This window comes from Octopus bimaculoides, chromosome 22, assembly GCF_046866305.1.
Source record: "Octopus bimaculoides isolate indiv1 chromosome 22, ASM4686630v1, whole genome shotgun sequence".
Classification (NCBI taxonomy): Eukaryota; Metazoa; Mollusca; class Cephalopoda; order Octopoda; family Octopodidae; genus Octopus; species Octopus bimaculoides.
Window position 1 is genome coordinate 30,507,532 of NC_142949.1, and position 13,684 is coordinate 30,521,215.

The following is a 13,684-nucleotide window of genomic DNA, read 5'->3' on the forward strand; positions in this document are numbered from 1 at the left end:
AGTCTGTACTGGGTGCCCTCTTTTCTCATGCCCTCGGCACCACTGATGTCGCCATGGAGTTCGCAAGTCTACAAAATTAGAAGAAAGGAGGGGAGCCTTTATGTTTGATGGGGGTTAAGGGACGAGAGAAGGGGTGGGGTAGAGCAGGTATTGTTGTAGAGGAGCTACAAGTAGGGCATAACAAAGGGAGGTAACCCTGAAGTGATTAGAAAGCAACAGATCGATAATGAGTCCATCAATACTAGTGACTGATTTGTGCTCTGTTGTCCTATTATATGACAAGTGTCTGGGCTGACTGTTATACACACACACACACACACACACACACACACACGTATATACACACACATATACTCTTTTACTTGTTTCAGTCATTTGACGCCTTTAATCGAGCAAATCGACCCCAGGACCTATTCTTTGGAAGCCTAGTACTTATTCTACCGGTCTCTTTTGCCGAACCGCTAAGTTACGGGGACGTAAACACACCAGCATCGGTTGTCAAGCGATGGTGGGGGAACAAACACAGACACACAAACACACATATATATATATATACATATACACATATATACGACAGGCTTCTTTCAGTTTCCATCTACTAAATCCACTCGCAAGGCTTTGATTGGCCTGAGGCTATAGTAGAAGACACTTGATCAAGGCGCCACGCTGTGGGTTCATGTGTTTTAGCAGGTTTTTGCCGAGATGTAATTTTCTATGATTGGATGCTCTTCCGGTCACCAGCCCTCACTTGTTTCCAGGAAAGGTAATATTTCCTCATGACCAGGTATGTTTGTTTTTCACAGAACATCAGAAATGAAGGACATTTAATTGTATGATGCTGTCACTTATTTACTTAATCAATTATAACAATGAAGAAAAAAGAAACAAGAGATTATTCAAATGTAGTTTATTATTCTTGATAAAACCAATTTGTTCAATTAAAACAAGAAGATAAAGTGTACCAAGGGCACAGTGCTGATAAACTGATAACTATAAAAAAAATGTGTATATATACAGGGTGGCCCAAAAGTAGGTCTACAGTTATCGCGTAGGCATTGTAAGTTTCTTTTAAAACATTTTATTACATTTAAATTTCTATCTTACAAACTGAAAAGGGAGCTTGACAAAATTAACTAAATCAGCATTGAATAATTGTTTCATATTTTTTTTTTATAATTAAGATCTAAACTGTTAATATATGAAAAGAGATAGTTGAATAACTGTAAACCTACTTTTGGGCCACCCTGTATATATACTGTTTAATGTACACAGTTTATAATTATGAGCAAGAAATAGCTTCCTAGTGGAGGTATGTAGCTTAGTGGTTAGGGTGATGGAGTCATGATCATAAGATTTGGGGTTTGTTTCCTGAACCAGGCAATGTGTTGTGTTCTTGAGCAAAACACTTCATTTCACGTTACTCTAGTCCACTCAGTTGGCACAAATGATTAAGCCTGAGATGGACAGGTGCCCCATGCAGGTGGGGAATTTATATGCCCTGAAAACCAGGAAACCAGCCCTCATGAATCAGCGTGAACTGAAATGGTATCTTTACTTTAGTAGTTTCATACATTGAAGTTATTGTCTAGGCAGGTTATCTTCAATGTATGAAAGTATTAGTGACTCATAACTATTTACTGTGTACTTTAAACAATGTTTATCTGTCACCAGATGGAGTACGTTTTTTGTTGATCTTACCTTAATGGAAATGTAAACTATATATATACAAGGGGAAGTCAAAAATTATCTACACTTTCAGAATAACATATCTTTATTATTGTCACACTGCCTTCTGCACATGTGTGCTTATAGTTGGTACTATTGTGATCATGTGATCGAAGAGCCTGATCGTGCCATTTTTTTCCTGATACACACACACATACATACATATAAATATATATATTCTTGTAGGTTTTTCAAATATTTGAAAAAGCCTACAAGAATAGGTGCAAATGTTAATATTTATAAAACATGTGACATATTAATAAAAATCTGTAAATGTACAACCATCCAGATATCTGAGCACCTTATTACTTTTTCTAATATATAATTCCTGTACATCACCTCCAAACCTTCCAATATATATATATATATATATAGCTATAAAATGTAACTACACTTTAATTCTTTCAGAAATGAATTTCATTAAAAACATAACAGACTTTCTTGATGGCATCATCTATGTCTTCTTCGTTTATATTACAGCAAATTGCAAACCGAATATCTTTACCTAAAAGTTTACAACCCACATGGATTTCCTTACCCAATTCCTTCACTTCAGCTTCTGTGGTCTGTTTAAAAAATAAGAAAATAAAAAAAAAAAGATAAAAAACAGAAATGAAGTAAATATATTGAAAGGCTTATTATTTGTAATGATCATCACCATCTACGGTATCACTATAGCTTTCATCATCATTATTATTAAATACATGGGTTGGATAGTTTAACAGAATCCGCTGGGTCCAAGGACTGTATCCTGCCTCCAGTGTCTGCTTCAGCATAGTTTCTCTATCCTTCCTAATTCCAATTACTTTACAGCATATAAAGCGGTTGGCATTCTTGTGTCGCCAGCACTAGTGAGGTTGCCATGTAGCTTGCAAGACTAAGAACCCCAAAGAGGTAACATTATACTTGGATATGGGGGGGGGGGGGTAAAAGTTGGGTAAAAATATGAAAGAAGGGGCCAGTGGAGAACAGGTTTCTTGCTTAGGATGAACTACAATTAGAGGTATGTATACATTAATATATGTACATTATATACCAGGTTATTAGTTTCATTAATAGTTTTCTGTCTTTATGAATACTTTATTTAAACTTGTGGCTTTACTTTCTGCAGAATGAAATGGATAAATAAATTAGGGATTTATTTTCATACCGTCATTAAGCGTTCTTTTAAGTTTGTGATGAAAGACATTTCTTTATCGATTTTAATAAGAATGAGATTAGTTTGGACTTCCTCTGGCTCTATTGTCACCATTGAAGAAGAAAGATTTTTCAGACCTGAAACCGAGAAAAAGAGAAACAATTCACGAATTAAAAAAATTAAATAAAAAATGATTATTAATTAAGTAATAAAAATAATGGAAATAATTCATGAAATAAATCAACCATTTAGCTTTCAGATTACTTCGTCAAAAGTAATGCTTATTTATTCACATTGTTTTGGATTAATTAGGGATTATCTTGTAGGTTTGGGATTTTGATGAGGTGATTGTCTAGTTTTAAAATGACGATGCTGTAGGTTTGATATGAGAGGCTAGATCTGACCAGCTGTAGCATAAAACAGGTGGAATATCTGGGCTGGATACGACTGGTTTATCCCTTTAGCATTCTTCGGATTACTCGATCAAATGTAATGTTTATTAATCCCTGTTGTTTTGAATTAATCAAGCATTATAGTGTAAGTTAAAGATTTCACTGATGTGACCAAGCCAGCCATCCATGTCTTATCACTCAATTGAGCCACTCTTGTGTGGAAAGTTTACGTTGGTCTGTGGCCAGCTACTTGACTTGGCTGGATGGATGATATCCTGATGACTACAAAAATCTAAATCTACTCATCATCATCATCATCATCATAGACAAATTAGAACCACCACCACCACCACCACCACCAACAACAACAACAACAAAACAAATGACAATAGAGTGTATTTACCATTGACCAGTCTCTTTGCAAGAATATGGTCCTTCTGAATGTTTTCTTCTGGTCTCTCTAAACCACACAACGCTACAGCTGCCTCTATTCCCAGTTTAAAGACATCACCCCCAAGGGCCGCACGACATGGTTTGGCTCTGGTTATAAAAAAAATTAATTATAAGAATTAATCACAATTTCACTTATGACCACCGAATAATTAAGTGTCAGTTTTAATTGTGGGTTGTATCTTTATTGGTTTGGTTTAACGAATCTAGAAAATGAACCACTAATTAGCAATTATCCCTCCAATGCTTTGGCTGTGGGTATGCACAGAAATTCAATTCGCAGACAAGGTGGGACTTAGGTGTTTTTTAGCTAAACTCTTTGTTTCATTCTGTTCTACTTCGCTTAGTGAAGTTTCATGGTCTAATGGTTAGGGTGTTGGACTCATGATAGGAAGGTCGTAGTTTCGATTCCCAGACCAGGAGGTGTGTTGTGTCCTCGAGCAAAACACTTCATTTCACATTGTTCCTGGTACCCTGTGATGGACTGGCAAGCCATTCAAGGGAAATGCTTGGACCTTGGTCACTTATGTGCCATAGAAAGCTGGGATCTGGCCTGGTGAGTCCTACAACTCAGGACAGTAATATCCAAGGATTGATGATGATGATGATATATGAGGGTGATGATGATGCCGATGATGAATGATGAATGATGATGATGACGAGGATGATGAATGATAATGATGATATATGATGATGATGATGATGATGATGAATAAGATGATGATGAATAAGATGGTGCATGGCATCTTGGGCAAGTGTCTTCTACCATAGCCTAGGGCTGACTAAAGCCTTGTGAGTGGATTTGGTAGACGGAAACTGAAAGAAGCCCGTCTTATATATATATCCCCCTCTCACTCTCTGGGATGTATATATTTGTGTGCTTGTGTCTGTGTTTGTTCCCCACCACCATCACTTGACAGCCGATGTTGGTGTGTTTATGTCCCTGTAACTTAGCAGTTCGGCAAAAGACACCGATAGAATAAGTACTAGGCTTACAAAGAATAAGTCCTGGGATTCAGTTTCTTCGACTAGAAACACCCTTAAGGTGGTGCTCCAGCATGGCCACAGTCAAATGACTGAAACAAAACAATAGAATAAATAACAATACCAATTGATACCAACTTTTTGATGAAAGATTCCGTGCCAGCTACAACAGCCCCGAATGGAGCACCAATTCCCTGGAATTAAAATTTTAAGAGAATCCTTTTTTAAAGATCTTAAAGAAGTAAATAATTAATAGAAATAATTAATAGAAGTAAATAATTAATGTGATGGTGGGGAAACAAACAAACACATACACATATACGACAGGCTTCTTTCAGTTTCCATCCACCAAATCCACTCATAAGGCTTTGGTCGGCCTGAGGCTATAATAGAAGACACTTGCCCAAGGTGCCATGCAGTGAGACTCAACTCAGAACTATGTGGTTGGTAAGCAAGCTACTTACCACATAGCCACTCCTACACCTGTATAACATAATGTTGCCAGTACCGCCTAATTGGCTTTCATGCCGGTGGCATGTAAAAGCACCTACTACACTCTCAGGGTGGTTGGTGTGAGGAAGGGCATCCAGCTGTAGAAACTCTGCCAGATCAGATTGGAGCCTGGTGCAGCCATCTGGTTCGCCGGTCCTCAGTCAAATCGTCCAACCCATGCTAGCATGGAAGGCAGACATTAAACGATGATGATGATGATGATGATGATGTCAGACTATGAGCTGAAAGATTTTGGCAATGATGCCATACAACACTCTGAGTCAAGTCCACCAGCAGGCAATGCTTTACAGAATTATTCAAAGTTGTAATCAACAACAGAACTGTTTTTAATTACTGTTGTGGTTATATAATGAAGTGAGGAATTGGTTTTTTCCCAGTGACAAATTTGGAACAGTGGAGAAAAGTCCCTGATCGACCATTCTATGCTCTGTAGGGAGTGAAGGGTCTAAGTATTTAAGTAAATAGGTAACACTGTGTAACATGATTTTTTTCCTTGGGTAGCAACTGTTATTTCCTGTTTGCTTGCCCCTAGAAATTATGAAAAATGGCTAATATTTCCTTCAAACTCTGCGTTTGTTATATTTATTCAAACTCTGAAGAATCCCTTTCAACATATCGTTATGATGCTTCCTCACTAGTCCTGATCATGATCTGAGATGCACATATTATTAGCCACTAAGGGACATGCTTGAGTAGTTAAGGTCAAGCAAATGACACAGCAAGTCTGTGGTATTGAGCAGAATATTTGCTATAACGCTATTTCTGCTTCAGCAACTCAGAGCTGAATCTGTCTGAAATGTAATGGAAAATAGGTCAGTTTTAAAACATTGAAGTCTAAGTCACAAAGCAAAGTTTGAAGGGAATGGTAGTCATTTCCTTTGATTTCTAGATAGAAGCAAATAGGAAATAACACTGACCTAAGACAAAAAAGAATTTTTTAAATGCTAAACCATAATATCATCAAAAATGCTCTTTACCTTATTAAGACAAACGGTGATAGAGTCACAGAATTTTGTTATCTCTGGAATAGGAACACCAAGACCAACAGAAGCATTCCAAATACGAGCACCATCTATGTGTACCTTTATATAATTTTTTTGTGCTAGGTTGTACACCTAGAAAAATTAAAATTAGTTTTATCAATAAAATAAAGAAAGAAGTTCCCAAAACATTAAAAATTGCAACATCAGCAGTTTTTAAATTTTTTCCAGTTACTTTTCACTCAAACACAAAAAATGTTAGAAATTGTGTAAATTTGAAACTTATATGTTTTCATTACAAAATTGATAACAAAGAAGATAATTTGTTTTGTATGAGAATATAGTTTTCTTCTAGTTTCTTTAATATTTTAGCTGGGGAACACATTGTTTCATGATGATGATGTTGATGATAACAGCAGAGTCCAAGTTCATTTCATTGAAAATAAAGGTAAGTAAAAGAAAATCACAAAATACCTTCTTACCTTTTGTAAATAGTCCAAAGGTAAAATTTTCCCTCCGCATCTATTATGAGTGTTTTCTAGGCAAATAACTTTTGTTTTACTATTACCAGTTCCACCTGATGTTGATATTGTCTCGGCTAATGTGGTTAAATCGTGGGTTCCATCTTTTAGAGTGGGGACAATTCTTGGAAATATTCCAGCCAACTGTGAAAAAAGATCCATCACAATGCCATGATTATAAAACTGAATGATTTTTACTCATACATACATACATACATGCATGCACACACATATGCACGCATGTGCACACATATACAAGCACACACACATATGCACACATATACATACATCCATACGTGCATATGTATACATACACACATACACACACACAAGGCAGATAGATACATACACACACTGAGATATAGAGATAGACAAATAGATATAGACACACACACACACACACACACACACACACACACACATCTAACTATAGCTCTTACAGCCATCCACCCAACCATCCCTCTTCTCCATTCACCCCTGTTCTCCATCCACCCCTTTTCTCCATCCATCCCTCTTCTCCATCCACCCTTTTCCTCCATCCACCCCTTTTCTCCATCCACCCCTTTTCTCCATCCACCCCTTTTCTCCATCCATCCCTCTTCTCCATCCACCCCTTTTCTCCATCCATCCCTCTTCTCCATCCACCCCTTTTCTCCATTCATCCCTCTTCTCCATCCAGCCTTTTTCTCCATCCATCTATCCACCCAACCATCCCTCTTCTCCATTCACCCCTCTTCTCCATCCACCCCTTTTCTCCATCCATCCCTCTTCTCCATCCACCCTTTTTCTCCATCCATCTATCCACCCATCCATCCATCTGCCAGCTCACCACCTTCTTAATAATAATAATAATAATAATAATAATACTAAAATTACTAAAAGTATAGCAAGTCAAATTTAAATTACTATACTTTTAGTACGTTTTACCATGAAGGTGGCGAGCTAGCAGAAACGTTAGCACGCCGGGCGAAATGCTTAGCGGTATTTCGCCTGCCACTATGTTCTGAGTTCAAATTCCGCCGAGGTCGACTTTGCCTTTCATCCTCTCGGGGTCGATTAAATAAGTACCAGTTACACACTGGGGTCGATATAATCGACTTAATCCGTTTGTTTGTCCTTGTTTGTCCCATCCGTGTGTAGCCCCTTGTGGGCAGTAAAGAAATAATAATAATAATAATAATAATCTTTTCTACTTTAGGCACAAGGTCTAAAATTTTTGGGGGAGGGGTACAGATGATTAGATCGACCCAGTATGCAACTGGTACTTAATTTATTGACCCCAAAAGGATGAAAGCAAAGTCGACCTCGGCAGAATTTGAACTCAGAACATAACAGCAGACGAAATACCACTAAGCATTTCACCCAGCGTGCTAACGACTCTGGCAGCTTACCGCCCTTGCATATATAAACATTGACATAGTAAGCTACTTACTTGAGCAACATTGCCATGTTCAGATAAACAAATATGAGACTTATCTCCTATTATAATCTCCAGTCCTCTCTCCGGACAGTGACTCATGACTGTGAAAGAGATTCAAAAGAAGATAAACACTTCGTTTACAAAACATGTACAAAGAAAAATAATCTTTTCATTTTCTTCAAAGTCAGCTTTTGTCTACATGTTTCCTAACTATAACCATATTAAACATCCTACATGTTTCACCCGTTATTTTACATATTCATATTAATATAATCAGTTTCGGCCTCATGGAGGCATTATGCCGCGCTTGAGAAGAAGACCCATCAAGCCAAGTAAAATTGCAGTCGTAGCCTTCAACACCTGGTATAAAGCCACCACTTCCCCTTCTCTCAGGTAGACTCACCGCTCAGTTGAGAGGGCCTTTTCTGTTTCTTTTCTTTTTATTGTCTTGCAAGCTACTTGGTCACCTCACTAGTGCTGGTGTCATGAAAAAAGAGCCAGTACATACTGGAAAGTGTTTGGTTTTAGGGAGGGCATCAAGCTGTAGAAACTATTCTGTAGTTTGTTGGACTTTGTCAATCAGTTCAACCTATGTCAGTATGGAAAACAGATGCTAAATGGTGGTGATGATGATCTGTTCTGCCTACATCAGCCATTGATCATTATATTTGATGTTCAACTATTTTCCCACCATTCTTGTCTTTACTCTTTCAGTTAATTTTTGACATTGATGAAATAGGTGCAGGAGTGGCTGTGTGGTAAGAAGTTCGCTTCCTAACCACATGGTTCTGGGTGCAGTCTCATGTGATTAAGAAGCAAGATTCTTACCACAAAGCCATGCCTTTGTTCGAGTCATTAGACTGTGGCCATGCTGGGGCACCATATTGATGCTGGGGCACATATATATATTGGTTTCACCTTATCACCATTGGCTGTCTTGCAGCCCCTAATGGTAATTTTAATCTTTCTTTCCCCCATCCTTTCCCCCTATTTGATGTAAGTAGCCATGCAGATCTCTGTGCAGGAACCTGCCCAAACCCTGACTTTCATAGTATTCTTCTCACCCCCTAACATGAAAATGACACCTCCCCTCTCCTACACCCTATCCCCCCATTCTATCAAATAATCAATAGAATGAGTACCAGATTTAGCAAATAAAAATGGGAGAGGGGCGATTTTGTTCAACTCAGCCCTTCAAGGCATGTTCCAGTATGGCCACACTCCACCAACTGAAACGAGTAAAAGATTAACGAAGTCAAAAGTCACATTCATAACCAGAAAAACTTCTCCAAAACAGCCAAATAAAAGATTTTGCAAATAACTCACTGCTCAATAGATTTCCCATTGTTGCCGTTGGAATAAATAATGCTTTTTCTTTGCCAAGAAGTTCTGCACATTTTGTTTCTAACGCTGAAAATTATCAAGAAAATTATATAAATATAACATTCGGTGCTCCAGCATGGCCACAGTCAAATGACTGAAACAAGTAAAAGAGAGAGTAAAAGAGTATGTTTTTGTTTTGCAAGAACCTTCATGTCAAATCATGTGTTGGAACCAATATTGTTATTTTAAGGGAAGATCATCTGTTACCAAATAAACACATCCACTATATATTTGATCTTCGCTTCAGCTTTATTATTATTATTATTGCTATATACCCTGATGCAGTACCAGGCATTTGCTCTCATGGCTTTTGATCTTAAATGATTGGAAGTGTTATCATGTACATTGTTTTGTCTTGGTAAAAAAGATTATTATTATTATTATTTTATTGTCTTTGCACAGCTTCTAATGCTAGAGATGTACTACGGTGTCAGCTGTTCACTACCAGTGAACTAAGGTAACACTCCTTATTTTTCAAGCACCATTTAAAATATTTGAGCGGTTTCAAGCAGTGCTGTTTTCTGCAAGTGTGTATATGTGCATGTGTGCGTATAGGTGTGTGTATGTGTGAATATGCCTCTGTGTGTGTGTGTGTGTGTGTGTGTGTGTGTGTGTGTGTATATACCCTTGTCTAAACATCACATTATGATTGTAAATGAGCAAGCATCACCGACATATAAGCCAAGTTGCTGGTTTCTAGTCTTCCATAAAAAGGCATGTCTGGCCATGGGAAAATATTACTTTGTATGAAAACAGCTGAGGGTCTGTGACAGAAAAGGCATCCGTCTGTATAAATTCTGCTTTAACAAGTTCCATGTGACCCATGAAAGCATGGAAAACGGATGTTTAATAATGACGATGATAATGATGATGATGATAGTGATGATGATGACAATGACAATGACAACGATGATGATATGCTGTTGCAGCTTTATAATAATTTAAAAATTAAAAAATCAACAAATATAGCCAAAACTTTACCAAAAACCATTGGATCGCTTCCTGATTCAGCATTGGCTATGGCTTCTCTCATGGCCTGAGAAGGTTTTGTGTTTGAATCACTGCTGAAATCCACAAATTTTGGGGCCATCACGACTGAAATATCTTGAGTTTTAGAAATAAAAATATAAATAAATAAAAATGCTAAAACGTTATGAAAAGACAAGAAAAAGGAGAAGAAATATATGCAGCAGGTAGTGTTTGAAATTCGGGCAGGGGATATAGATCTCATGTCTTGAGTTTAAGAGAGATTCTGAATCCAGTGAGTCTTTAAGGATTCTTGTCTGGTCTGCTATGCAAGGCTTACATAGCAGAGGAGGTAAGAACTTTTAAAGACTTGCTGGGCCCAAAATCTGTCTTAAACTCAAGACATGAGATCTATAGTACCTGCCCCATTTCAAACGCTACCTGCTGCAGGCGTGGGATTCCCTGTTCATCAATTAGGGCTGGAAAAAGTTCATGCAGACACACTTCTCTGTCTGTCTGTCTCCTCCTCCTCTCTATTTATCTAAATACATATATACGTATATTGGGTTGGAATAAAAGTTCCTATTGTGTTTTTTTTTAGTAAAATTCAAAAACCATATTTAGATACTTGAAATCAACAATGTAGAAATCAACAATGTAATTATGATAGCTAATGAACTTGAGGAGTGGTATGAAATAAGAGCTGATACAAATCTCGCCCCAAGGAGTACGTGCTTAACGTATCAAGGGAAGGAGGGGACACCACAGAAATGATAAATGGTTTACGGTACAAAAAAAATCACTTTAAACTTGCTAAAATAATATTCGGGATGCCTTTTTCTCAACTTAGTATAGATGCAGATGTGTTACCTAAGATTAATTTTAAGGATCTGGTTCAAAGACTTTGCAATTCAAAAAAGTAGGAGAAAAATTTTCAAATATAAATAAAGTGGATGTATACAAAAATAAACATTATTTTCCATCTTACTGTTTTGTTTCGTTTTGGAAAATAAAAAATTATTTTATGGTTTGTTATTGTTTATATTTTGAATTAAGTAATCTTTTAAGTGCTTAGGGCCTCGATGGGTCTTTATCCCGCCCTGCATCAACCACATTATTGCAAACTGCGAGAGAATGTCTTCCAGACGTTATCTTCCCCTGAGGCATGATGCGGGGGCCAGAACAGTCTCGAACAAGATAACAAAAAAGAAAACAGCGGAGGTAAATAATACGTTCACCACTCGTCTTCGGCGTAGCAAAAACCCTAACTCTAACCCTAATCCTAACCCTAAACCCTAACCCCAACCCTAAACACCGGGTGCACGTATTCTTTACTTTCGCCAAGAGAACACCTACAAACGAACTTGACTAAACTGACACCGACGGACCAAAAGAAAATTGGTGGAAGCTAAAAATTAAAACAGTCACCAAGTTAAAACACAACGCCCTCCCTCCATCCGCCCACATACAAATACGACACCTTATTGTTTCTGCTATACAAATCACAGTCATTTATAGACACGAAAATCAAACCTACATTTGTGTTTCGTTCTGTGAAAGGCAACGTAGAAAATTATGACACAAATTACTGTAAACAGAAATAAAATATTAAGAAATTTTTTAATAAAGTCATACTTTTGAGGTAAAACACAACGCCCGCACACACACACAACCCCTTATTGTTTCTGCTATACAAATCACAGTCATTCATAAACAATAACTTTACATAAGCGCTGTTTTGGACCCCTGTTCCATGTATTTCTTTACCGGGTTCCTACCACAATAACATCACAGCCATCTGAGCGGAGTCACATTAGAATGACATAACAAACATGACCATCGTGGTTATGTGGTTTACATCAGGGGTTTTCAAACTGTGGTCCGCAAGGACAAGACAGGGAGTCCGTGGACAGCAAATACTTTTTATGGGCAATTTGATTTTATATGTTTTTTAATCGAAATCTTTTAATTGACAATAAACCTATTTGTTAAATACTGTTAAATAAATAAATTTAAAAATATGTTATTTTAAGCAAATATTTATGTATAAATTTCATAAGCGTTTATAAGGGGGTCCCTAAGGTAAAGCCTGAACTATAAAGGGGTCCGCAAGTCAAAAAGTTTGAAAACCCCTGGTTTACATAATTTGAAGTACTTGTATTAACGTAAAATAATTATTATTTCATGTTTTTTTTTTGCATAATTAAAAAAATAAAGGTGTTTAAAAGTTTTCTTACCTGAGTAAACTAGACACGAACGAAGGGAAGTATCGAACTACTCGGAATAAATATTTGAAAGTGGCAATTTCCGTTTTGTTTTATCCTGGAATTTGGCCTTTTGACATCACGAGAATATATATCTGTCTGTATACATGCGTATGTAACTTTTATTCTTTTTGAAAATTACGCAGCGGGAGTGTATATATATGCGTGTGTATGCATGCTTGCGTGTATGTAATATCACGTTTTGATGGAGCATAATTGGGCCAGTGACCTTTAATAAAGATGACTTTAAGATTCGGATATTTTCCTCCCCCTTTTTGTAGGTCATGCCTTTAAACCAGTGCGCATTTGTGTGGGTATATTATGACGCGTCACTCTGCACTGGTTTATTTCAATATTACGTCTGTATACATGCTGATGTGCGTACAATGGCTTGTCTTTATGAATGTGTGCGTGTGTGTGTTTGTGTATATATATCTGATATAATGAAGGAAGTGGAGGCGCAATGGCCCAGTGGTTAGGGCAGCGGACTCGTGGTCATAGGATCACGGTTTCGATTCCCAGACCGGGCGTTGTGAGTATTTTGCCAGCTCAACGCCTTAATACATTCTTAAATATCACCATTGATTCACATAAAATAATAAAAAAACCTTTCATTTCTTAGAAAGGACCTGAGTTTTAACAAACAACAAACACTGTTTATTTAAGAAACTAAATGAGAAGCTTAAGTGCATAAATATCACGTGTATTGATTTTTTTATATAATTAATGACAGGGAGAAAAAAAATCAAACAAAACAAACAGGTTAGAGATGTTCAAATCTAGTTTATTAGATTATGAACTTAGATAAAACCAAAGTTTGCATGGTTAAAATAAGAAAATAAAGAATACAAAGAATTTATATATATATATATATATATATATATATATATATATATATATATATATATATATATATATATATATATAGTGAGAATTTACGAAAAAAAA

At 36.9% G+C, this 13,684-nt stretch overlaps 1 protein-coding gene across 1 annotated transcript; it reads right to left on the reverse strand.

Annotated features, from left to right (window-relative positions):
* Positions 1-1,743: 1,743 nt before the first annotated feature.
* Positions 1,744-13,050, reverse strand: LOC149131429 (uncharacterized). The gene is made up of 10 exons (XM_089339991.1): positions 12,710-13,050; positions 10,488-10,610; positions 9,450-9,533; positions 8,136-8,224; positions 6,665-6,847; positions 6,180-6,317; positions 4,828-4,883; positions 3,659-3,795; positions 2,876-3,000; positions 1,744-2,291 (listed from the first exon to the last, which is right to left on the reverse strand). Exons 2-10 carry the CDS (start codon positions 10,594-10,596, stop codon positions 2,130-2,132), a joined length of 1,083 nt encoding a protein of 360 aa, XP_089196117.1. The 5' UTR covers positions 10,597-10,610; positions 12,710-13,050; the 3' UTR covers positions 1,744-2,129.
* Positions 13,051-13,684: the final 634 nt, after the last annotated feature.